The 25,994-nt window shown below is 52.6% G+C and overlaps 1 protein-coding gene across 4 annotated transcripts in view; it reads right to left on the bottom strand.

Moving 5' to 3' along the window:
* Nucleotides 1-25,994, bottom strand: part of SLC1A7 (solute carrier family 1 member 7) — a 50,528-nt gene that overhangs the window by 11,289 nt on the left and 13,245 nt on the right. For 3 of the 4 annotated variants that reach the window (XR_748968.2, XM_010372215.2, XM_010372223.2), the window contains exons 3-5: nucleotides 11,462-11,677; nucleotides 2,709-2,751; nucleotides 297-519 (exon numbers count right to left, since the gene is read on the bottom strand). Coding sequence is in view for 3 of the 4 variants with exons in the window: in XM_010372215.2 (XP_010370517.2) it covers nucleotides 297-519; nucleotides 2,709-2,751; nucleotides 11,462-11,677 (482 nt within the window). In the remaining variant the exon portion in view is untranslated. The remainder of the gene's footprint in view (nucleotides 1-296; nucleotides 520-2,708; nucleotides 2,752-11,461; nucleotides 11,678-25,994) is intronic. The other variant, XM_010372228.2, reaches the window with a different exon arrangement.

Raw genomic sequence — 25,994 nt, 5'->3', positions numbered from 1 at the left:
GAGGGACTTGGCATCCCAGAGGAGGGCAGCAAAGGGAAGGGTGTGGCAGGGATGCCAGCTGTGGGCCTAAGAAATGGCCCAGACAGGTCTGAGCGGGAGGTGCCAGGGAGAAGTCTCTGGGGTGGGGTGGGGAGGTGCGGGATTTAAATAAACAGGGCTGATCAGTATTTCCAGTTTTTCACAGTAAACCTCTCTAGCATTCTCCCCAGACCTCAGTAAGAGGTGGAGGAGCAGGCTGCTAGGAGGGGCTGGGGGCCCGGCTCCATGGCACCACCGGGCAGGTGGGCAGCACGTACCCATGGTGGCGGAGAAGAAGACGATGCCCAGCACGTTCATGCCATCGCTGGTGCCCGGCTCTGACTTGTAAATGACCTCGGGCGGTGGGGTCAGGTCCAGGGCGAAGTTCTGCACACGAGAGCCATTCTCCTCCTGGACCCCGTAGATGAGGATCCGCCGAGGAGGGGTCTCCTCTGGTGCCACCTTGGGGGACTTGACAACTGGGGTGGTCTTCGTGCGGTACTGGTGGGTGACACCCCACCCAGAGAGAAGTCAGGGCCAAGGGTTGTTAGTAATATTAACAACAAGAATAATAGCATCTTGAAGGCACATTTGTATCCATTCCTATCCTACTTGATTGACAGTAACCCTGTGAGGCAGGCAGAGCAGGGATTGCTATTGATATTTTATCCAAAGAGAGCTGCAACTCCTTCCTCTACCACCACACCACCCAGCCACCTTGCCTCCTGCCTTCATTCCTCTTCTTCCTTCTACACCTCATCACCCCATCTGAGTCCCTCTTAACTGCCCACCCAGCCCCTTATCCACCCAGGTAACCCTTCATCCACCCATCTGTCCCCTCCCAATCATCCAGTATCCATCCACCTGGTGGCCCACTGGCCTTGCCGCCCACCAGGTGGAAACTTGGACCTTCTCTTTGAAGAAGCATAGCCTGCCCCAAGCCTTGTTGATGAGATGAAGCCCATGCACGAGAAAATGACCCTCCTGAGCCACGTACCTTTCCCTCTCTGCCCCCAGAGCATTCATGGGTCTCACCCCCTCATCCCTCAGGTACTGGGAGCCCAACAAGGGAGCTTCCTCTCTCTTCAAACATCACTGCATCGATAAGACCAACCACCCAGGAAACACATGAGACCTGAAGTCTCTGCTTTCTTTTCCTCCTCTGTAAAATAGCATCGTGATAGCATCTACCGCGTGAAATGAAATGAGACGATGTATATAAAGTGCTTGCAACAGTTCCTGGCACATGTTAAGCCCCATGGAAGCATTACTGCTACCATTATCATCATCATCATCATTATCATCATCATCATCATCATCATCCTGTTGAACACTCTGTGCTGGTTGCTGGAGATACACAATGAACCTGACATGATTTCTGCCTTGGGGAGGGAGTGACTAATTGGCTGAAAGAGATAGACAGCTTCACGAAGAAGGGGACATTTGACCTGAGTCCTGAAGGATGGGTAGGAGTTTGCCAAAAGAAAAAGGCCATTCCAGATAGTTACAAAGTAGAGTAGTTACAATGATAGTTACAACATTGTTTCTCTTTATTTCTCATACCCTCAATGATTCCCAATCACAGTAGAAACTCCCTAGCCTAGGATTCGGTCCCCTTCACAATCTGGCTTATTTCATACATGTCAGGAGAGACGCAGCGACTTGCCGAAGCTTTCACAGCTCCCTATTCAGAAGCCTTCTCTCTACCCCTCAGCCACTTCCTTGTGTCCCCAGGCTCAACGTAGGGCCCAGCCCAGGAAAGGGGTTCAGGAAACTCTGGATTAAGTCAACCAACAGCTGACAGTTTAGAAAGGGAAACAGAATTGGAAATTATTCAAAGGGCAGGCAAAGACTGATGCACAAGGACATTCACCACAATTTCAACAAAGGAAAAACTTTGAAAACAACCTAAGGGAACACTGAAAGGGGGAATGGGCAATAAATGGCAGCCTAGCCTTATCACAGGCCATTATAGTACCACTAAACATTATACTTTTAAGAAATATTTCATATCTGGGCAAAATGCTCATGATATAATGGAAGTGAAAAAAAGCAAGATGAAAACTGTATATGCACTATGATTATAATATTATCTTAAAATATATAGAGGAAAAAGACTAGAAATATGCTGTCTGCCACCAGGGACTATGTACTAGAACTACAGATGATTTTTGTTTTCTACTTTGTATTGTTCAGTATTTTCCTATTTTCTACAGTGAACATCATTATTATTCTTGTTGGGGGGAAATGATTACTTTAAAAAGAAAGAGAAGACAGGCTCAGAAGATAGGCCTGGGTTTACCTACTGGCTTTGTTATTTACTAGTGGTATAACATTGGGCAAATCATTGAAATCCTCGGAGCCTCAGTTTCCTCATCAGGAAGTGGGGCTAGTGCCGAGTTACTGTGAGGATGGGCGAGAGGGTGTATGTGTAAGCAGAGCAGGCACTCAGTGAAGGCTTCTCTCCACCCCCACACTTTTTCATCATGAAAACCGGAACCCAGGACAGGGATGTGGCCATGGGGGGCTCTAAGGATCCCCAACGTGCCCTCCCCTCTAGCATCCCACCTCCAGGAGACAGCGTGACTGACCGGCACACCTGTCACATCCCAGCCATGCCACTAGCCCTGCTGCCTGCCCTCCTGCCGGCTGCCCCTTCCCTCCCGTCCACCGCCCATGGACTCACTCACCTGTTTGAATGTGGCTTCTACTAGGTTGGCTGGGAACATGTTCCTGGGAAGAGAATCAGCAACTGAAAAATTCCAGAGCCCTGGACAGGAGGGCCCTGGGGGTCGTGTCCTTGGGGTCATCTGAACATCTCCCTTGGTGGTCGGGCCTTCCTCAGGCCAGCCTCCTCTTAGGTCTCACCCCCTACATCATGGACACTCCACACCACCAGCACCTGCCGCCCCCAGACTGTACCACATACTTTCCAGAGCCAGGCATTTGTCTATACTGTTCCCTCTGCCTGAATACCCTGCCTGCCTCTCTGTCTGGTGAACTCCTCAAATCTACCACAGATCAAGCACCTCTTCCTCTGTCCAGCCCTCCCTGACTGCCCCACAAGACTCTGTGGCCCTTCTGTGTGTGGGTCACTGCCACTCCGCAAACCACCGTGCGGTCGCTGGCTCACCTGTCTGCCTCCCCCACACAGTGGCCGCCTTGCAGGTGGGACTTGGTTGTTCATGTCCTATCTGTGGGGTCCAACACGGGACCTCTCACATAGGTGGGCTCATTATTCTTAGTAACATATTTTGTTATAAAACTAAAGGTGGAGGAGTCTTTCCTACCAGATAAAAAACTGTAAAGATATAACTGTCAAAACTGTGATACTGACACAGCAGTCAATGGAATAGTCCTTGTAATGGAAGCTGTAGCCCAGAAACAGAACCTAGCACATCTAAGTGTTTCGTACTTGATAAAAGTTGTTTCACAAATCAGTGAGGAAATGAAGGATTCTTTATAGAATACTGTGCAGCTGACCCACTGTTTGGAAAAATAGATGTCAGATCCTTACACCAAAATGAATTCCAAATGGTTTAAAGAAATAAATCATTCTTTGAAAAATGAAACCAGCCGGGCACGGTGGTTCACGCCTGTAATCCCAGCACTTTGGGAGGCCAAGGCAGGCAAATCACCTGAGGTCAGGAGTTTGAGACCAGCCTGGCCAATATGGCGAAACCCCATCTCTACTAAAAAATACAATAATTAGCTGAGCGTCATGGTGCTTGCTGTAGTCTCAGCCACTCAAGAGGCTGAGGCGGGAGAATTGCTTGAACCCGGGAGGTGGAGGTCGTAGGGAGCTGAGCTTACGCCACTGCATTCCAGCCTGGGGACAGAGTGAGACTCTGTCAAAAAAAAAAGAAAGAAAGAAAAAAGAAAAAGAAACCATAAAAAGCTAGAAGAAATACGGGTTGAGATCTTATCAGGTCTCAGTATAGGAAATGACTCTCTAAGAACAAAACGAGCAATAAATTAATAGATTTTACTACATGAAAATAAAGAAATCCCGAAGCGCAACATAGCATCCTGGATTGGATCCTGCAACAGAGAAAAAGGACATTCGTGGAAAAACTGATGAAATCCAAACGAGATCCGTAACTTAGTTAATAATGTTGTACCAATTTAATTTCTTAGTTTTGACAAACGTACCCGCGTTATGTAAGCCGCTAACATCAGGGGAGGCCAGGTGAAGGGCGTGTGGGATCTCTCTGTATTGTCTACAACTTTTCCGTAAACCTAAAACTAGGCTAAAATGGAAAGCTGAATGCTTGAGAAGCTCTCTAAGACATATTGCAATACAGCTGAAACCACAAAGTGAGTGACGAGCTGGACAGACTGTGTGACCAAGCACTTCCATCTTAAATCTACTAAGAGCTTTTACAAATCTTGGCCTGGTTTCTACCTTCACTAGCTCCTCTCATCAGAATATCAGCTCCCTGGAGGGTGGAAACTCTGTGTTTGTTCACTGCTGTGTCTCCAGCCCTGGGAAGAGTTCCCAGCACATACCAAGCACTCGGTAAATATTTGCTGCGTAAACCAATAGACCACAAAAACCCGACAGGAAAATGATGGAAAGATACGACCAGGCAATTCGTGTTACAAAAGAAGGAAAGTCAATGGCCAAAAATGCTTTTTAAAATGTTTAGTTTCATCAACAAATTCAAGATATTTCCACCTGTCAAACTGACAAAGTATTTTTAAAACGACAATGCACAGTGTGGGAGGTTTGGTGAGATGGGCACCCTCACATGGTCCCGGCAGCAGCCTTTCTCTAAAAGCATTTATATCTTTGTCTTCACAGTCCCCTTCTAGGAGTGTGTCCTGTGAGAAATGCCACCTCCGAGGTTAGCATCTGCTAAGAGGTTTCTGTTGCATGCCTGCTCTTCCTCCAGCCTGCGGCCCCACACCCACACACTGCCTCCACCTGGGTTGCCTCCTACTCACTCTTGTCCTCAGTTCCTCTCTTCCCATCTTTCAAGACTCAGCTCACACGCACATGGAGAACATTTGGAAGGTCATAAGAAGCCAAATGGAACTTGTACCTGTATAGACATTTATTTACAACTTCCTTTACAGTTACAATCATTTTAAATGTGGGCCCTGGCAGGGTTAGCTAGTTGCCTACGCAGTCTCCCTTCTCCCATCCTTCCTTAATAGAAGTCCTGTTATGTCATGGGGACCAAATGGGACTGCCATCAAACCCTGATTCTCTTGCTAATAGGGTGGCCATCAAGAAGTGAGTGAAAGTTGTTGGGTGGTGATTCCTGGAAAACTCTTAAGGAGGTGCCCATTCAGCCAGGACCCTTTGATCCGTTCCTCCAACTTTCTTCTTTTATGCCTTGAACATGGAGATAACAGCTAAAGCTTGAGCAACCTTCGTGGACCATGAGACTCAGATGAAAGCCAGGTGCTAAGCATGGCACAGCACACGGGTGGGCGGGGCACGGGACCCTGGCGACTGCCAGCTGCCCACCTCCCATTTCTGGACTGCTCTTCAGGAACAAATGCAAGCTTTTACCTTACTTAAGCCTCTGCTGATCTGGCAGCCAAAAGCAAGTCCTGACTTGTGTGTTCTCATACTAATAACCAATGAATTTATCCTGCAGATTTTAATCAAGAATTATACCTTTGATTATTAAATGGGGAAATATACTTTTTTTTTTGGCTTTGAGCCTTCACGGGAAGACTTTTCTGCTTGTCCCATGAGGTCTGTGCTCCTGGTGGCAGCTACATAAAACACAGAACGTGCCTGGGGACATTAATAGCCATGCCTATCAAATACCCACACACTCTGCCCTGTGCCTCCCTGCACATTTTCCAGGCAGAGCCAGTGTGCATCTCTCAGCTCCCCTCTTCACTTGCTACTTGCAAATTCTCACCGAGATGCTTCCAAACCCACCCCTAATAACATGTCCCCAAACCAAGTTCTAAAGGTGGGAATTGTCCTTCCCAAGCACAGCTCCTGGAAGCTTCTTCCAATCCCTGAGAGGGTAGTTGGAAGCTATAAATAGAGCCCAGTCATTACTTAATCTCCGTGGTGTTTTAATAAGATTGGAAAAAAAAAAAAAAAAGAGAAGGGGCCAGCCGTGATTAGTGCTCTGCTTGGGTTTCTGTTTTGCGCGCTGCACTGGGAGCAGGCGCCAGCGTTCTGGAGTCCCCGCTGGAGCCCTGGAAAATGAATTCCTGTCTTGGCGGGTCATTCAGGGACATGGCCCATTGTGTTCCTCTGGAATCATCTTTGAGACATAGATGCAGATCTTTGCCCCTGAGGTGTGCCTTATGTCCCCACGCAGTGGGCTCCCACTTTTCATTTGTCCCACTTGCCCTGGTTCTCAGTTCTCTGCCTGGTCATCTGTGCTTCTGTTCAGTCTTCAGTGCCTGGTAGACACCTGCTCTGGGCCCGGGCAAGGGTCAGGAGGCCCCTGGTCCCTCACTGCCAGTGTCCCCATCTCCTTCACAGCCTCTCAAAGCATCAGGAGTGGCCATCAGTGCACCCACTTGTCCATCTGTCCTGAGATGGTGGGCAGCCCTGGGGTGGGGGTGTGAGGGGCACTTGTGCTTGCTTCCCAGCTCCCAGAACAATGTCTTCACCCAGAGCAGCAGCTAAATACAGGGGGGCTGAATGGAATGGAAGTGACTGTGCCCCTCCCAGGGCACCCCATCCACGCCTCTGCTCACCTTCTGTCCACTCCACCCTGCTCTAATCCATCCTTCCCAAACCCACCAGCTTCCCATTCTGAAAGCCTAACAGCCAGCCCCTCAACCTGGGCTTCCTGTCTTCGAGGTTGGACTCTGCCCAGCCCTCCCAACCTCATCTCCCAGAACCCTCCTCCAGAAGCTTCGGTTCACGCCCTGCAGCCTCCTCACTGGCCTTTGAGTTTCAGAACCACAGAGCTAGGTGGGATCTTGAAAATCACTGGGGAAACTGAGGCCTGGAGCAGGGAACTGGCCTGCCCAGGGCCACACAGTGACTTATTATTGTCAGAGTGGCGATGAGGCCACAGGTCTCCTAGGTTCTGGTTTCCTGTCCCAGGACACCTGTGTTCTCTCCCTGCAGCCCCGCTCTCTGACCAAGAAACTGTGAGAGCGAGGCCCAACACCCAGCTTTGCAGAACAACTTGCCTCAGGGTTGAAAGCGGGTGGGGTAGGGCTGGGGGGTAGGGGGTGCGGTTCTAAGCAGCAGGATCAATTTTCTGTTCTAAGCAGCAGGATCCATTTTCACCATGTGAAAAGCAACCCAAGAGCAGGAAACACTCTGGAACATTTGACTGTGGCACGTGTGTTTGATCCGGAGCCCCGGAGCCCCTGAGCAGGGGCAGGCAGCGGTGAGGCAGCAGCACCGACACCTCCTTCCACCACGTGGAGAAGCCATTCTGAATCATTAAGATCCAAGAAACCATGAATCACCACATCCTAGAAATAACAGATCTTAGAAACAAGGTTTCTTGAAGTTCCTCTTTCCTCGGTTTCCAGGATATCCACTCGCCCAGTTCTCCTCCTGTCTCTCTGCTTGCCCCTGCTCTGTTTGCTGTGCAAAGCCCACAGTGCGGCCGTGAGCCAAGGCCTGTCCTAGGCCTCTGCACCTGCTTGCTGGGCACGTTCTCCCTGGACCATTCCAGCTCCTCCTGGGGGTCAGACCCCAATGCCACTGATGACCTGAAACCCATATGTGCATTCAGCAAACTCTGTGCACCCACTCGGTGCCAGGTGCTGTTCTCGACTCCACGATACAGCGGGAACAGAGGTTAAAGAGCCAGGCTTCACAGGGCGTGTTACATTCCAGGGGAGGCGGGAAGAAAAGAAACACATCGATGTGGTCATGTTGGGTACTAAGAAAGGCTATGAGGAAAAGTGACGCAAGAGAAGACAACAGAGAGACAGAGCCTCGGAGGCCCCAGAAGAGGCAACACCCAGGAGAGATGTAAACGGAGTGAGGGAAGGAGCTGCATGCTTTCTGCAGGGAGGGCCATCCAGAGAGGCGGCAATGGCACCCAGATGGGAAGGACAGCGAGGCGGGCGGGGCTGGAGCCAGGGCAGGGAAGGGGAGAGTCGGGGCAGAGGTCAGAGGCTGACGTGTGTCAGCAGGTGCCTGTAAGCCGCAGTGCAGGCTACGATTTTGTTGCCATGTGCTGGGTTGAGAGCAGGTTTTGAAAAGGATGCCTCTAGCTGCAGTGCTGAGAACAGACCACAGGAAGCAGAGAGGAAGCGGAGGCCAGGCCGGACACTGGAGGGAGCGGCAATGGCGGCAGTGGCAGGGGAGGTGGAAGGTCCATGGCTTGGGATTTCATTTTCAAGGTGAAATTTGCTGAAGAACTGGCTGCAGGGTATGAGAGAATGAGAGATGTCAGACCAGACAGGCAGGGTGAGAAAAGGGCAGATTTATGGAAAAATCAAGAGTTGAGCTTGGGCCTGTTAATTTTGAGATGCCTCTAGACACTTTATGTGAGAATCTGGAACTCAGGTGAGAGGTTTCCCGGCTGGAGACTGAATTCGGAAGTGCCGGAGTCCAGAAGGTGTTCAAAGCGCTGGTATTGGATGAAGTCTCGCTGGCCAGGTAAGCACTCACAGAACAGACCCTGCCTGGATCTCTTTCTGGCTCCAGATTCTATAGGTGACAGCCATGCGATAGGAACAGCATGGCAAGCATTTCATGATCCTTAGTTCATCACACACTCTCAAGGGTAAAGAAGAAGCTGAAGATTTTCCTGGAGTAATGAAGGCAGTGGTAGACTGATTGCATTGATGGCCTTGGTTTGTAGACTCCATTTCCCTTATAACATTGTGGTTCCTTCCCACCTTGAGTCTGGACTTGGCCACCTGACTTGCTTTGGCCAAGAGGATATTAGTGGACTTGCTGAAAGCAGAGGATTGAGAAACATTTGCATGTTTTGATTTCCTCTCTTGCTCCTCCACCTTTGTTATTAAAAAAAAAATGCCTGGGCTAGCTCTCTCCTGGAATCCTGTCACCACCATGAAATAAATCTAGGCTGGCCCGCTGGAGTACAAAGACCACAAAGAGTGCAGCTGAATCATCTCAGCCAAGACTCCCCTAGACCAACTGTTCCCCAGTTGAGCCACCAGCTGCCTGCAGACATGTGAGTGAGCTCAGTCCAAATCAGCAGAACTTTCCAGCTGACCTGTAGACTTGTGGCTGTCATTTTAAGCTGATACATGTTGGGTTGGTTTGTTATGCAGCAGTAACTAGCTGATACAGGGAATGAGAGTTTCTTTAGAGAGCGGGTGGGAGCCTGTGTATGGGCATCTATCCCCACGGGGGAGGAAAGGAATGCTTCTCCACAACCTTAAGCCAAGAGAACTTCAGAGACCTTGGCTTGAGTCTCTTAGGATTTGAGGAATGTAGTGGCTGGTGCCTGACTCATGTCCAAAGGCCCTGGGAAAGGCCAGCACTTCCAACAGGGATATGTATGCTTCCCATGGGCCAGATATGACCCAACAGGGTCACCCAGAGGGGTGAGGTGACCCCAGTAGAGGAGTCAACCAGAGCCCCATCTAGGGAGGACATTGTAAGTAGCCAGATGGAATAGACTGCCTGAGCCCGGGGACAGCAGGTGAGAGATGCGAGAGAGAGAAGAGGCTCCAGAGGACCCACAGAAGTACTCTTGGAGAGACATGACCAGGGAGCACCTGCTCCAGCTCACCCCACTCCCAGTCTGGGCAACCCTTCCTGGCCAACTCCCTCACCTCTCACCAGGGAGCAGGCAGAGCAGGAAAGAGAAACAAACACCATGACCCTCTTCCCACTGCAGCTTTCCCAGTCTGAGTCAGATCCAAAAGACTAGGATGGGGTTAAACTGCATGAGTTTGGGGTTTTAATGTTAGGCCTAGACTTCTTAGATCTGAAACTGATCGGAAAGTGAGAAGTCCTAGAAGGTGTTCCCTGAGCGCGTTTAGTGGGGTAGCCTGTGGAGCCCAGCAGACCATTCCTGGGTGGGGCTTCCCAGGCTCCATCCCAGTCCCTGCTCTCTCACCACCTGTCCTGCAAGAGCCCCTCTGCCACTAGGGTTGCACCTAACACCTCTCCCTGGTGATTTCCAAACCTCTGTCTCCAGCTTAGACTCCCCCATGAGAGTTACAACCACTGGCCAACCATCAGTGGACACCTACCCCGGGATGCCTGCTCCTGCTCCAGACCATCCATCGCTTGGCGACCACACCACCAATCACCTGGATGCATGGGCCAGAAACCTTCTTGCTGGGTGATCAGCAGACCTCACCTCTGTTTCACCCACCTCCTGCTGAGGGTCCCTCCTGAGCAGCCCTGCCATCTGTCTCTTTTTCCATCCCCAGAGCCACCACTTGGCCCTGTCCCTGGCTCTGCCTTCCCCTCCAACCTCTCCCGCAACTCTGACCCCTGGTCAGAGTGAAACTTCTGAATTGGATCATGCCGCTCCTTTGTGTAAAACCCATTTCCTGTGGCCTTTAGGATAAAACTTAACTTTTGGCCTGGTTCACGGTGCCCTTTGAGGTCTGCCCCACCTGGATTCTCCCGCAGGAGTTTCTGCCTGCCTCTCACCCCTTCTGCTCTGTCACACTGATTGTGCGATGCCTTCTCCCCCACACGGTTCCCTGCAGCTCAGGACCTTTGCACAGCTGTCGCCCCCAGGCCTGCCCTCCTTGCCTCCCCATCTTCCCCTCCCTTAGAAGGGCAGTGGCTTCCTGCTCTCAGCGGCAGCCCCAGCTTCCCCATTGCAGCCCCAGGCCCCCACGTTGTCCCTGTCTGCTCCAGGGTCTGATCACTCCTGCAGGGCAAGGGCTGGCTCTGAGTCCCCTGGTTCAGGGCCAGGCACAGAGCTCCATTGGTGAGGGAGCGAATGCATGAAGGAGAGGAGCAGGGGTGGCCTGCAGGGGACCCAGGGAGAGGGAGTGGAAGGTGGCTGTGCCGCTGGGTCTGCAGTGCTTCCCTGGAGAGGGAGCCTAGGAGTGAGAAGCAAGGTCAGCTGTACTGCCGTGGCTAGGGGCTGGCACCGCAGGGCAAATGGCACCGTCCTTGGAGTCAGACAGGCCTAGGTTGAATCCTGTCTCCATTACCTACCTACTGGTGACTCTGGAAAAGTCATGGCACCTTTTTGAGCCCCATTTCCTCATCTGTGAAAAGAGGACCAATAAAGAAAGGGAGGGGCCAACAACTGCCAGCCTCCCATCCTATAGGCTGGGCATCAGCAAATGCTCACAGACGCCTGCTCTGCGCCCAGCCACAGGCAGAGAGGGGCAGACCCCGTCCTGCCTGCAAGGTGCTTCCAGCCTGGTGGGGCAGATGATGCAGCATGATCTCGGTGGGCAGCCCAGAGCTCAACCCCCAAGGATGATCATGGCCTCCATGATCACCCCCATCCCTATACCCCGTTCTGGCCTCTGGGGGCCCTGGCAGGGCAGGCTTGGGCCTGGCGTTCCCGAGCGGGGTGTGGGTGGCAATGGTTACCGGATGAGGTCCAGCAGGGCATCAGCTGAGCTCATGATGGGCTTCCCGCTCTGCTCCGTGGTCTCCTTCTGGGCCGCGCCGCCTGGGTGGATGATGGAGACCATGAAGATGCCCACGATGACAGCCATGAAGGTGGTCCACAGGTAGTACGCCACAGTAAGGACGCCCAGGCGGCTGGAGGTCTTGGCATCGAGAGAGGCAAGTCCGGACATCAAGCTGGGAGGGCGAGGGGGTCAGGGACTGTGGTGGGGAGGCCAGGGCCTGGCCAGGCACTCAGTGCTCACTCGGCCCCACCTGGCCATGCTCAGCTGCCTCACAGTGCTCCAGGGAACCCCGTTCCTCCAACAATCCAGTCCTGTGCTCCTTCCAGCCTCTCTTTCTGCTCTGCCCTCTGCCCTCTGCCCCACGCCCTGGGGTGCAGGCCCCGCGCCTTGAGACCGCTGCACCTGCCGTTTTCCATGCTTGGTGTCCTCTTAGAAGCTTCCTTCACTCTCCTAACACCTGCCCACCAGGCAGGATCAAGCTCGGGCTACCTCTGAGGTCTACCTGCCTCTCCCCCAAAGTGAGGAGCCCATTCCAGGACTCCCACAGCCCCTGGTTGCTCCATCAGGACCCTGCCTGTCTGTCTGTGAAAGGAGGGATGGGTCTGACTTCCCTGTGGGTCCCGAGAGGACGGCACTGCAGGCAGTTCCTGCAGGCTCCTGGACCAGCTAATGAGGGAGGGAGTGAGAGCGCTGAGCTGGGGACTGGTGACCCTGGTCCTAGTCCCAGCTCTGCCAACTGGCTGTGTGGCCTCAGCAAGCAAGTCACTCCTCCATCTTTGGGCCTTAGGATCTCCATCTGTAAAATGAGGCCATCTTGGGTTTGTGCCTGGGCCCAGGTTCCCTGTCATAGGTGGCTGTGTTGAGAGGGCTGTGGGTCTCTCTCCTCTCGGCTCCTCTCCACCCCCATCCACCCTGGCCTGGGTCTCTGCCTACCAGTGCAGGTCAGCCCCAAAGTCCTGGAGCCCCGGAGCCCCAGAGTGACTCTTCTTGCAGCTGTTGTGGGGGTGTGGGATGGTGAGAGGCATGGAGGAAGTGAGAGATTAATTAAGGAAATGCTTGTGCTTTGCTTTGTTGCCAAAAGGATTTTTCCCCAAAGCCCTTTCATTCTTTCAGATAAAGAAGTATTTGTCTGGTTTTAATCATGTAAACAAGAGCAGATAATCCCCAGCCACGCTCCTCTTATCATTAGATTCGGTGCAGCAGCATCCAGCCCCAGGCTGAGCGTGAACACCGGCCCCCTCCCACAACGGGAGCCACTGCCTGTGAGGGCCCTGCCCTGCCTGCTCCCTGGCACAATGGCTTACTCTTCTGGTAAGACAGAGTTTGAGCGTCCCCTCCTCCAGGAAGCCTTCTCTGAGCACCAAGCTGAGTGAAGCCTCCTTCTCTGGTTCCACAGTCCCTGTGCCTCCCACTGTCCCTGCCCCCACCCCACTGAACTGTGAACTGTTTACCGGAAGCACCTCCAGGGTTGGGCCAGGTTCTGATTGAATGCTGGGTCTGCAGTTTAGTAGCAGACATGCTGAGTGAAGGAGTGAATGAATGAATGAATGAATGAGTGTTTACAATCTCTGCTTATCCTCATCTGCCAGGATGCCATATGTTAGTGATGGGCTTAGGGTGGGTCTTAGACATAAATCCTGAAGGGCTCATAATGGGATTGTGCAGCCAGAGGAAATGGGGGGCTGCCCTGCAATCATTATCCAAGAGAGATTATCCCAGGCAGGGTCGGTGCATCAACCCCAGGGCCAAACAGTCCTCCCACCATGACAGAACCCCCACAGTGGGGTCCAGCTGTCTCAGGCCACAGGGAAGCCATGTCCCCGAGAGCAGGCCCTGCCTGAGGTCACACAGGACAGCAGTGCCCGGCTGGGCCAGAACTCAGGGCCAGACCCAGGCCTGTCCTCCTTCATTCATATGTGTTCAAACCTTTCTCACATGCCCACTCTGTGCCATGCCCTGTGCCCACAGAAATAAATCAGAACCTGTCCCTGACCTCAAGGAGCTCCTAGTCTGCCAGGGAATGGGGAGGGAGATGGAAACGACACTGGGCCACAAGTGCACTCAAATGGCCCCTGGACTATGTGGGAGCATCAGAACCACAAGGGAAGGGGGGACAAGGAAATGCTGTCTTTATTCAGAGAAGGGGGAATCACTTCAAACTAGGGAAGTCAAGAAGGGCTCCCTGGAGGAGGTGGCATTTGAGCTGGCTCTTGGAAATGGGAGAGGATTCGGAGATGGGGCAGACATGCCCAACAGTGAGACAGCACAAGGCAGAAGGGAGGCTGGAAAGTGTGAGACACCGTGCTGTTCGCTGTGGTCTGAGCTCAGGTAATATCTGAGGATTGGTGACAGATTGGTGATAGAAGGGATAGAGAAGATAGGCTGAGCTCAGGAATAGGGTGGCCTTGTGGCATTCAGCACAACTCAGGCGGCAGAATTTGCTGAATGTCTAGAACGGAGAACTAACAATTCCTTAGATTTGAGAAGATCAACGTAAACATGGTGTACTGGGAGGGTCACTGAAGTAGTATTTGTAAGATCAAAAACTCCACCTAAGAACTCACCAATGCAGATTAGATAGAAAGGGATGGCATAGCAACCATCAGGAGTGATCATGTCCCTGGAAGGATGTTCCTAAATCAACGCTAAGTGGAAAAGCAAGTTACCAGATCGTTTGCATCTCTGCAGTGAGCCCTGGAACCTCCTGGGACGGAGGACCCCCCTCTGGATTTGCGGTCTAGGCACATAGATGTGTCTGAGGGATTGCGTGGAGTGGGGCGCAGGTGAGGACTGGATTTCAGAAAAGGATAAAGGCCTCTCAGAAGGCCCCTCCGGGGAAGAAGAGGCCTAACACAGGGGTGGCGCCAACTCAGGGACAGAATGAGATGTGGGAGGGAGTATAGGTTCTAGACAGAGCAAGAGGGACCCCTGACGGCACCCTGGGGCCCCCATTGGCTCTGGACAGGAGAGCACCCATGGACGAAATGGAGAGAATCCTGGGACCCAAGTCGTTCTGTGTGGAGCCTCCCTCCTTCCCCACATATGGCGGAAGGGAGAGGTGAACAGCCGTGGAAACTGCTGGTGACAGCTGGCAGCATAGGTCAGCCTCCCCCAGAGTGCCAGGGCCATGGCAGGTGAGGGCAGAGGCCAAGAAGAATGGGGGCTGGGCATGCAGAGGGCGTGGCTTCCACAGCCCTCACAGGCACAGAAAGGAGGTGTAAGGCCCTGCCCTTTGGCTTTTTGAGGAGTTCCTCCCTGCTGAGGCTCCTCAAGGTCCCAGGCTTCAGGGCCAAGCTGTTAAAGGTGACTTTTCTGAGAACTTGCAGCTGGTGCCCAGTGGTGGTGGGAGACCAGGTCGCACGGACGGGCACGGAAACAAGCAAACTCTATAGGAAATGTAACCGTTATCTTTGGGTGTTATAAATAATTTTTGTTTTATTTTGAATAGTCCTTCACATTCTCTGTTCTTTCTAGATTGAGCCCGTCTTCTTGTGTGATGGAGAGGACACCTCCTGGAGGACCCAGCAGCCTCAGAAGCCATCATCTCTCTGGGACTTTACTGTTCCCCAGACACCTGAACACCCAGCTCACTGGATCCTTAAACAACCTTCTGAGTGAGGCGCTGTGGATTTCCACTGCGAGCCACATTTGTAATTTAGAATTTTCTAGTAGTGACATTAAAAAGTGAAAAGAAATAGGTGAAATTAGTTTTTTGGTGAAATTAAGTTTAATACATTATTTAACCTAGTTTATCCCAAATATTATCATTTCAATGTGTCATCAATATAAAAATGTTTAGGCCAGGAGCGGTGGCTCACGCCTATAATCCCAACACTTTGGGAGGCTGAGGCGGGTGGATCACCTGAGGTCAGGAGTTCAAGACCAGCCTGACCCACATGGTGAAATCCCATCTCTACTAAAAATACAAAATTAGCTGGGTGTGGTGGCACATGCCTGTAATCCTAGTTACTCGGGAGGCTGAGGCAGGAGAATAGCTTGAACCCACGAGGCAGAGGTTGCAGTGAGCCGAGGCCATGCTGTTGCACTCCAGCCTGAGCAACAAGAATGAAACTCTGTTAAAAAAAAAAAAAAAAAATTATACTGCTTCAGGTTTTAAATTTTAACTTAAATTAATTAAATAAAATTAAAAGTTCAGTTCCTCAGTTGCACTGCCTGCATTTTGGGTCTCAGTAGCCTCCTCTGACTCATGGCTGTTGTATTGGACAGCCCAATACAATAGTTCTGAGTTACAGACGCGGAAAATGGAGCACAGGGAGGTGGAGGCAAGTGGCGAGGCCCCCCAGTTGGTGAACCATAGCGTCAAGATTGGAACAGGGATTTCTGATTCAGAACCTTGTGGGGTTCCCCCTCCCACAGTGCCTCTCTGTGGTACAGACCTGGTTTAACTCTGGTGGTGGGGGAAAAGATCTGGTTTGGGCTATGATTTTATTTTTTATTAATTCTTTGAGACAGGGTTTCACTCTGTTGCCCAGGCTAGGGCTCAGTGGCACGATCACGGCTCACTGCAGCCTTGACCTCCTAGGCTCAAATGATTCTCCCACCTCAGCCTCCCAAGTAACTGGGACTACAGGCACTCAACACCATGCCCGGCTAATTTTTAAAAATTTTTAGTAGAGATGGTGTCTCTTGATGATGCCCAATCTGGTCTTGAACTCCTGAGCCCAAATGATCTTCCTGTCTTGACCTCCCAAAGTGCTGGGATTACAGGTGTGAGCCACCCAGCCCAGCCAACTATGATTTTAATGTGATCCAGCCCATGTAAAACCTTTGTAGTTCAATCTCAGAGTTCACAGCCTGCCTGTGGTAATGAGCCTCAGATTTGTGGTGGGGAGTTTCCCATTGTTGGAGGCACCTAAGTGGATCCTTGATGGCCACCTGTTGAGATACTGGATGGAGGCTTCCAGATAGAGTGGGAGGTTCCATGAGGATGACTTCAAACATTCCTTGTGGCTCTGTGATTTATGGTGAGGGGAGAATAGGCAACCACCTCTCTCCCACTCCAGGCTTGGCTGGGTGCTCCTGGGAGCACCTGAGGTGTTTGAGGGCCCCAGGGAAGAGCCTCTGGGAGTCTGGAGGCCGGGAACTCCCTCCTAAACCATCTGGCCACCACTCAGAGCCCAGGGATTGTGGATCAAGAGATTGTGGTGATTAGAGACATTAACCGGCAGAGGCAGTGGGGAGGCCCAGCCTGTCTCAATCTGGTAATTGTTCCCCTTGCAGGGGTGGGGGAAGGGAGGCGGTGGCTGCCAGGCTCCCCATGGAGGGAGAAAAAGGCCGCTGACTGATCCTCCCCTGGTTCTCGCACCAACCCCCGAGGTGGGACTCCTGACCCCATCTCACACTGGGAGGTGCTGAGCAGCTCTGCCATTTGCCAAGAGCTGGTTACAAAGGTGAGGGATTAGAAACCACGCCCCACGAAGTCGAAGTTGAAGTCGCACCTCCCTGCAGAGAGAGCCAAGAGAGCCTGCAGGCTGCCCGGCTGCCGGGTGCCCCTCCCCCAGTTTTAAGTCCTCCAGTGACTCCCCATTGCCCTCCGCAACCATCCCAGCTCCTTCCCTCCCCTGGGTCCAGTGTGGCTGGGCCATTCTCCTCCTCGTCCACTCTGCTCCTGGAAGTACCTTTGCACCGGATTTTCCTCCTGCCTGGAACTCTCCATCCACCATCCCTTCCCCGACCCCAGCCCAATGTCCCCAACCCTGGGTCAGCTTAGACATCACTGCCTCTGGGAAGCCTTCCCTGACTGCAGTCATCTCACCCACTTCCCCAGGGCAACCTGTGCTTCCCAGTTTGTTATGGACCACCCTGCCAGTGGGCTCAACCCGAATCCCCAGGGCCTGACACAGTGCCTGGCACAGGACGGGCTGGCAGGGAGTGCCGGGAGCCCAGTCCCCACCTGCTTCTCCTTTCCTGTCCTCTAGACGCAGCTCAGCTCTGAAGTCTCCACTTAGGCACCACCGCCCTCTGAAGGCCTCCCTGAGCCCCTAGGCAAGACAAGGAAGCTCTCGTGAGTAAGCATCCCTCACTCGCTGGAAGACCCTGGGCATGTGACTGAGCCTTGGTGTGCCTCTGTTTCCACTGAGGATGAATGGGGATGATGCTGGTTTGCTGTGAGGTTGAATCTTGGTTTGGAGTGGCGCCTAGCATGTGATAAGTATGCACTGCATTTCAATTGTTAGAATTTCCTCTGTCGTCTGTGACCACCTGCCCCAGCAGACTAGAACTCCTCCAAGGCAAGGCTAAGTCTAGTTTGGCTCTAGGTCCTCAGAACCCAAGGTCTTATACAGGCCTGAGTGCAGGGTTGCTGATGTGTGTGATGCTAAACTAGGGTGACATTCTAGATCAGACTTGAAAAGGACGGCTTGTGTGCCCTGGTGACTGAGCAGCCATTGAAGGTTTCCTGAGAACAGATCACCAGTACCAGCCTTGGTCCCCCTGATGGGCTTAGGGGAATGCCTGTGGCGTTGTGTGTCTGTGTGACATCGAGACAGTTAGCACCAGAAATCTGGGAAGAGATGGGAGCTTGGTGAAGGGACAAGGAGCCAAATGACTGTCCTGGGCAGTAGAAATGGGTGTCTAGAGGTGGGCCTCAGGACTCTGCTTTCGGCCCTCTCCTTTCTGGTCATTTTAATCAATGGCTTGGCCAAGGCCCCCGACAGCATGTGGAGCAGATTTGTAGAGGACGGGAAGCTGGGAGGAACAGCTAATGTGTTGGATGAGGGAGCTGGGAATCCAAGCAGACCCCAGCAGGCTAGGGACCATGGGCCAATTCTGCCACAATGAGCCTGAACACAGACATGTGTTGGGCCACACTTGGCTTCCACAGCTTGGAGTGCACAAACACCGGGGTGGGAGGGGGAGGCTGAGCCGTGGCTGCACACGTGGGGAGGGGACTTTGGGTTTTGCTTGCTGCCAGCTAGTGAGTCACCTGGGACGCAGGGCTGCCAAAGGGCTGGCGGGCCCCCCGCCTGTGGCTTCAGAAGCCCGGGGGCTGGTGGAGGCTGCTGCAGACCTGCCTTGACTCACTGGGAAAGAGACAGGGTGGGGTGTGTGTGTCCTGTAAAGGGCAGCTGGGGTAGGTAGCAGGTGACAGAGGCACGTGCCTGGTTGTGGGGAGCAGATGGGAGGCTGGAGGGCAGGTGCTATGTGGTCCAGAGCACAGCAGACCTGGGAATGCTGTGAACGACAGGAAAAGCCCTAGGGCTGTCAGCTCGGCACCAGGAATAACTTTCTGGCAGAGCTGTCCTGCTCTGGCAGGAACTACCTTGAAAAGTGGTGACCTCCCAGTCACTGGAGGTGTGCAAGCAACTTGCTAAAGTCACACAGTAAGTGGGTTCAAGCCCTACTCTGCTAGCATGACAGCATCCAGTCACAACCTCCTGGCACTGGGAAGACCTGAGGGACAGTGAGGAGCCCCAAGCCCTGCAGTCAAGTCCTTGGGCTCTGGCCTCGGCTGACCCAGCCGCACAGGCTCTCCCCAGCTGGCCCTGGGATGCAGCTGCAGGAAGTCCACCAGACAGGCCGCAGGAAGGAGGCTTTGGGGGTTTGTGGGCAAGAGGGGTCCCTTCAGTCCACCTGAGCATCATGGCTTACTCTTCCTTTCCCCCGAGAAGAAAGCAGGCCTAGCAGCTGACAGCCAGTACCATGCCCATTAGCGCCAGCTCCAAGTCATGCTTCCCAGACGGCTCTGCCAAAGCCCCACGCTCAAGCCGACTCCTCCTGAGGTCTGAGGCAGCGTGCCCAGACTCCCACTTAGCTAAAGTCTGGGCCATCTGGTCCCAGCACCCCCTCCCAAGGGCAGAAATTCCTCCACCACCTCTGCTTGCATATCTCAGAGGACAGAGAACTCACTACCTTCTGAGTCAGCCCCTCCACTATGAGCTGGTGATGCTTATTAGGAAGTCCTTCCTGGTGTCACAATGAAATCTGCCTCCGAGGAAGAGCATTGGGCCACATTGGGCCCAGCCAGCCCTCTGGAGCCACATGGACCAAACCTCTTTGCCTCCACCTTGAAATCCATGGAGGGAAGGTGGGAGCGAGGGCGAGGCTCAGAGTGTGGGCAGTGGGTGCTGCTACCCCGGCATGCCCTGCTGTCCTCTGAAGGTCCCTCCTTCCCAGGCCTGGGTGCCAAGAGGGCACTCCACTGGGACCTGTGCAAATGACAAACTTGAACTGGATCAAAAGCAAAAGCTGGAGGAGCCACAGCTGCAGCCCTCAGAGCTCACCATCAGACTTCCAGCCATTCTCAACCATTCCCCACCAAGAAGGCTGCATTCCCTAAGGTAATCAGGGCCAGGGCCAGTTTCCAACTCCACGTGAGCTGAACCTCTCACTCCTTCCTTGCCCATGGGGCAAAGACCGTCAGGAGTCAGGGGAATTCAGGTCTCCTACCTCCCCTCCCTGCACCAGCAGGGTCCCTGGAGTCTGCCCTGCACAGGGCTCAGGCGGGACCATCCTGTGGGCCTCTCTCCAGCACAGTGGTTCCCCACAGAGAAGGGCGGCAGCACAACAAAACCTCACCCACCTCCCCAGGTTCTGAGACATGTGCCCACCCTGCCCGGCGTTGAACATTTGCTCTGGGTGCTGTGGGGCTCAGAAGTGAATGAGGTGGGTCTGTGTTCCTCATGGAGCTCTGGCCAGCAGGTGGGGAGACCTGCAGCAGAGCAACAGCAACCCGGGGGTGGGGGTGGCTGTGACTGAGCGGCCAGAGCAGGGCCAGTCCCCCGGGCATCGGGCTGGGCCTCCCAGAGGAGGGCATAGCTGGACGGAGCCTCGAAGGCCAAGTAGGAATTCTCTAACTGGAAGGGAGTGAGAGCCTGGAAGTCTGTGGTGCAGGATAAAGCCTGGGAGTTTTTCGGAGTCACCAGGCTAGAGGTCTGACCCCACCCGCAGCCCACAGCGGGCCACGTTTCCCCTCTTGATGAGTAAGGCAAATCATCTGACTGGGCAGGAGGGCCAAAGGCAGGTCCCAGGGCTCACACCAGAAGGTTCCGTGGAGCTCGCCGAACTGTGGCTGCCCCGTGACTTGGGGGGCAGCGTCTGAAGCACAGGCTGTGCCGGTTTGGCCCTCTGGCCACCCGCTCCTCTGCCTCCTCCCGCTCACGGCCTGTCCTAGGGAGTCCAGGCAGCCCCCTGCACACTGGCTCCCAAACCAGACTTTGACGGCTGCTTGGCCCAGGCCCATTTCCAATAAGTTAGAATGTGGGTGTTGGGGAATTTTCTGCCAAACTAGAGTTCCTCAGGAAGGGGAGAAGGGAGTGTTGAGTTTCTTTGGCCAAACATGATTTCCTGATTCTAAGAAAAATCAGTTTAAAGTCCTTACAAGAAATAGGAAGGAAAACAATACACACACAATACAACACACACACACACACACAACACAGCTTCACAGACAACCCACACCCACACTTGGCTGTCTTTGCTGTGATGTGGAGCTCACAGAACACTCTACCATGCGCAGCCCTAGTGAATCACAAACACATGGATTCAGTTTCCCCGGAACGACGCCTGGTTTAAGAAACTGAAGAATGAGGGGAGAGAAGGGTTTGGCAAAAAGCAAGCGGACAATTGGAGGCTCTAGCTGGATCCAGATGCTGGTCTGACCTACCCCTAATTCCTTGTGTCAAGCTTGTCTGAGGATGTGTGAAAACAAGGCTGAGTTGACTTCCCAAGGTTAGGTGCAAACTCTAGCCTCAGTGGAATGGGGCCATAAAGGGCCACACACACACACACACACAAACACACACGCACGCAAACACACACATGTAGCACCTGCCGGGACCTGCTTTGTAAATTAGCAGACAGCACTGTGCCTATTTTATGGCTGAGTCTAACAGGGTGAACTCAAGATGAACCCACAGTTCTGGGGCAGAGCAGCTCCCCCAAGAGTCTAGCGGCCTCCCAAGTGTCTTATGACAAGAAAAGGGCTTTGCAAACTCTGTGCCTCCCGAGTGGGAGAGTGACACAGGATCACCAAGGTGAAGGTGCAGTGTGGAAATTATTATGGTATCATGTTGGGGGAAAACCAAAGCAAGCAGGCTACAGATTTATTTTTGTGGAAGATACTTTGTGGGTTACACTGTAAGTTGAAAGCAAAAAGGATTGGGGTAGTGACAAGTGGCCTGCTGGGGGGAGAATGGGAAAGTAAGGCTCCCAGGCCCTAAAGGCTTGACTTTTCTAAATGAAGATGTAATTGGCACGACGTTAGTGAACTGTGGCAGCACATGGAAGAGAGCTGAGGAGGGCAAACCCATGGCGGGGGGCCCAATGCAGGTCCTGTCTAGACGATTCGTTCCTATACTAATGTAATGTGAGGCAGAATTTTCTAATTTTTGTCCAAGGCTTCTCTGTTCATGGGTGGACAGAGCAAGTTCCCCTGCAGGCAATTTTATTTTGCAAAGAATCTTTTGAGCAGCAAATGTCAGATGAGAAGGCAGCACTGTCCAGGCAAGGGAGGTGCTGTTGTGGTTTGATGGAAACCCCCTCCTTGAGAACTTGACATCTGCAGAGTTATGGAAAACTGTCCCATTTGCACCAGAGGATCAGGGTCTTCGGAGAGGAAAAAGACTAAGACCTGAGCCCCAGTTCCCTGTGATTTGAAGTTAGCACCAGGGTTCGCTAGAGTCCCCCAGCCGAGATGGCCTGGCACTCAAGGCCCCCAAAATGAACCCAGTAGGAGGGAAAAGGGAATTGGGGCTCGACTCCCAGGAAGCTGATCTCAGGAAATGACTCAGGCTGCTTTAGGAACAATTATCGGGCACTTTGGGGTGACTTGGGGTGACCTAGGGGTCTGGAGGCATCTGTGGCCTGAGCAGCGTTGTGCACATGCAAGGGGCAGTGTGCAGACGTCCACCAGGCCACGCAGGACCTGCGTTCCACAGGGCCACCACATGGAGGGAACCAGAGCAGCAGAGCTGGTGGCAGGACCCCATGTTCCAGCTCTGTTTACACCAGAAGCTACCACTGAATGAAATAAGCTGACTGTGGCCATGGAGTGGAGGCCTCCAGAGGGAGACACTGGGCTTCCTGCTTGTACAGGGGAGTAGGACCATATTCAGTGTATTCAGTTTCAATAAAGCAAAAACCAAGTATGATTAATTTTGCCCTTGAAAATCTCTTAAGTTGCCCATGGAGTCCAGGAGGTATGGTTTTGTGTAAGTTCATTCAAGACAGTTTTCCTTCCAGCCTTGGAGTGGGTTGCTGTTTCTTTAAGCAAACACCAGATGAGACCGTCAGCATACACTTAGAGGCCTGATGTAAAACACTGCCCCTCTGCAGGCCCTAGAAACTCCCTGGCTTCAGGGAGGTGCTCACTGTTTGGCAGGTTCTTGGGCACTGAGGCCAGTGGAAGCAATTCAGGCCCTCCTCTCTCATGGCCCTCACCTGGGGCAGAGCCCTTGGAAGGAGGAGTCTCTTGTCTCATTTAAATGATTTTCTCCCTTTTTCAGAGCACATGTAATTGAATTCACTTAAGTTAAATGCACACGTGATGGGGCTCCACTATAAGGCGGGGGTGGTGGGGAGGGCTGACATAAACTGAAAATGGCAAACCTGGAGTTACACTGGGTTATACCATTCAATGATTAAATGGACCCACCAGCAAGCAGATTTAACCAGTGGGTTCCCTGCACGGTGAGCCCATAGAGAGCCTCTAGCCAGACCCTGCATATGACTGTCCTCGCTGGCAAGTGTCTTGATCTCTGGGAATGAATAAATCAGTATTTGTCATATTTGATTGCCCCTTATAGCATCGGGGGACAGACCCAACCAGCTCTGAGGCCCAGACAGTTGGGCTTCTGATCCCATCAGCCAAGGACCTCACCCGGCATCTGGTGAATTCACCAGAAAGAATAAGAACAAACTTTATGGAGAAGAAATCACAGTGGCAGAATTAGCAATATGGAGAGGATGATTTCTTCTCTGTGATCCAAAATGTTTGTAATTTGTTTATCTAATTTTTTTTTTTTTTTTTTTTTTTTTTTTTTTATGAGACAAGGTCTTGCTTTGTTGCCCAGGCTGGAGTACAATGGCATTAACATGGCTCACTGCAGCCTCAACCTTCTGGACTCAAACAATCCTCCCACCTCAGCCTCCCAAGTAGACAGGACTACAGGCAGGTGCCCACCATCATGCCTGGCTAATATTTAAAGTTTTTTGTTTTTTTTTTTTTGTAGAGATGGGGTCTGTCTCACTATGTTGCCAGGGCTTTATCTAATTTTTTAAAACATGAAAACATTTTTAAAGGTCAGCTCCTAACTGTCTTCCAGGGCCCATTCAAATGCTGGTGGTGAGGCTTTCCCTGAACTCTGCTGCCACTGCCCTCCGCTGCTTCTTATTCATTGAAAATGTATTGATCAGGCACCGGCAGTAGCAGGCCCTGTACGGGGCAATGAGAAATCAGATGAAAGGGAGAGAGTTATATTGTTCAGAATTACTTTTACAGTAAGGGAGCAGTCCTTGTTCAGAAATTTCTTGATGAGCTACTTGGACAGAAGCTGAGCAGAGGCTCCACCCAACCCAAGCCGGCTCTAGGGAGAGAGGTGAGCAGAAGTGACTTCTGAAAGACATCCGGCTGCTCTGGGGACAGAGGAAGAGAGTAGGAAGATTCCGGGAGAGAGAAGGAGGTGGACACGCACTCAGGCGACCCTGACGACCCGAGCCCTGGCATATCCTCCTCCCCCAGTGTGGCCGTGCCTGTGACTTCTATGAGAACATGGCAAGGTGGTGGGATGTCTCCCTGTGGTTATGTGGTAGAAGACTTTGACTCAGAAGAGTGGCGAGGACAGGGCTTCCCGCTGGCCTCGATGACCTATAGTGCTACGCTGTGAGCCGCCTGTGGAGACGGCTGGGGCGGGGAGCTGCAGGCAGCCTCTAGGACCTGAGTGGCTCCACAGCACAGCTGTCAATGCTGGGCCCTCAGGCAGCAGCCACGGGGAACCACTTCTGTCCATACCTGAGGGAGCATGGAGGCAGATTCTCCCTGGTTGGGCCTTCGGATGAGAGCGGAGCCAGAGGACACCTCGATTGCAGCCTGAGACTCTGAGTTAAGGACTCAGCCAAGTCCGCCCAGACTGCTGACCTAGGGACTGAGGCAACCATGAAGTATGTTTACGTCACTAAGTTTGTGATAATTTGTTACACAGCAATGGTAACGAATACACAGATACACAGAGGACCAGGAGACAGCTGAAGGTACTACTTGGAGCAAGGAATGCTCGTGTGAATGGGAAGCTGATGAAGGCCGCTTGGTTGTAGGAGTGAAGGGCAGAGAAAAGCAAGAGGCAGTAAGAATAGGAATTGGGCCGGGTGTGGTGGCTCACGCCTGTAATCCCAGCATTTTCAAAGGCCAAGGCAGGAGGATTCCTCGAGCCCAGGAATTCGAGACCAGCCTTGGCAACATAGTGAGATCCCCATCTCTACCCACAATTTAAAAAAATTAGCTGGGCATGGTGGCGTGTGCCTGTAGTCCTAGCTCCTTGGGAGGCTAAGTCGGGAGGATCGATTGAGGCCAGGAGTTCAAAGTTACAGTGAGCCGTGGTCATGCTACTGCACTCCAGCCTGAGGACAGAGCGAGACCCTGTCTCAATTTAAAAAAAAAGAAAAAGAAAAAGAATAGGAATTCATGACAGATAAGGAGGCTTTGACTGCCATGGCACAAGCAATGGCTCTGGGCGTCAGGTGAGTGCATCATGGAGAGGCGCCGGACCTGGCCAGTGCCCCCACGGAGGCCCTGTGGATGTGCAGGTGTGCGCGACTCCGGTGAAGCAGGGCATGCTGCACGGCCTGTACTGGTGTTGAGGGAGCACCTGGGTGTGCCTCAGTCAAGGGTGGCTTTCCAGGGCAGGGGACAGGTGAGCTGCAGCTGCTAATTAGAACCATGAAGATGGAAGAGGCCATCCAAGGGGCTTCCTGCTGAGAGCAGGGACAGAGGTGGCCACGGGCTGGGGGAGCATTCATGACACATCTGAGGAGCCTGGTGATGCTTTAATAAGTTAGAAAAACATGGGACATCTGCCAGGCATGGTGGCTCATGCATGTAATCCTAGCACTTTGGGAGGCCGAGGTGGGTAGATCACCTGAGGTCAGGAGTGTGAGACCAGCCTGGCCAACATGGTGAAACCCTGTCTCTACTAAGAAATGAAAAATTTGCCAGTCGTGGTGGTGCGCGCCTGTAATCCCAGCTACTTGGGCGGCTGAGGCAGGAGAATTGCTTGAACCTGGGAGGCGGAGATGGCAGTGAGCTGAGATCATGCCACTGCACTCCAGCCTAGGCAACAGCGTGAGACTGTCTCAAAAAAAAAAAAAAAAAGAAAAGAAAAGAAAAGAAAAAGAAAAGGAAAAAGAAGAAAGAAAAACATGGGACATCCATAATGTACCAGGAGCCATGCTGGGTCTTCATGTACATTCTCTTATTTACTTTTCATAATAACCCTGTGAGGGAGGTATTCTTCCCACTTTATAGGTAAGGACAC

This window comes from Rhinopithecus roxellana, chromosome 12, assembly GCF_007565055.1.
Source record: "Rhinopithecus roxellana isolate Shanxi Qingling chromosome 12, ASM756505v1, whole genome shotgun sequence".
Taxonomy (NCBI): Eukaryota; Metazoa; Chordata; class Mammalia; order Primates; family Cercopithecidae; genus Rhinopithecus; species Rhinopithecus roxellana.
The sequence above is the reverse complement of the archived record's forward strand: the minus strand, read 5'-3'. Positions and strand labels throughout refer to the sequence as shown.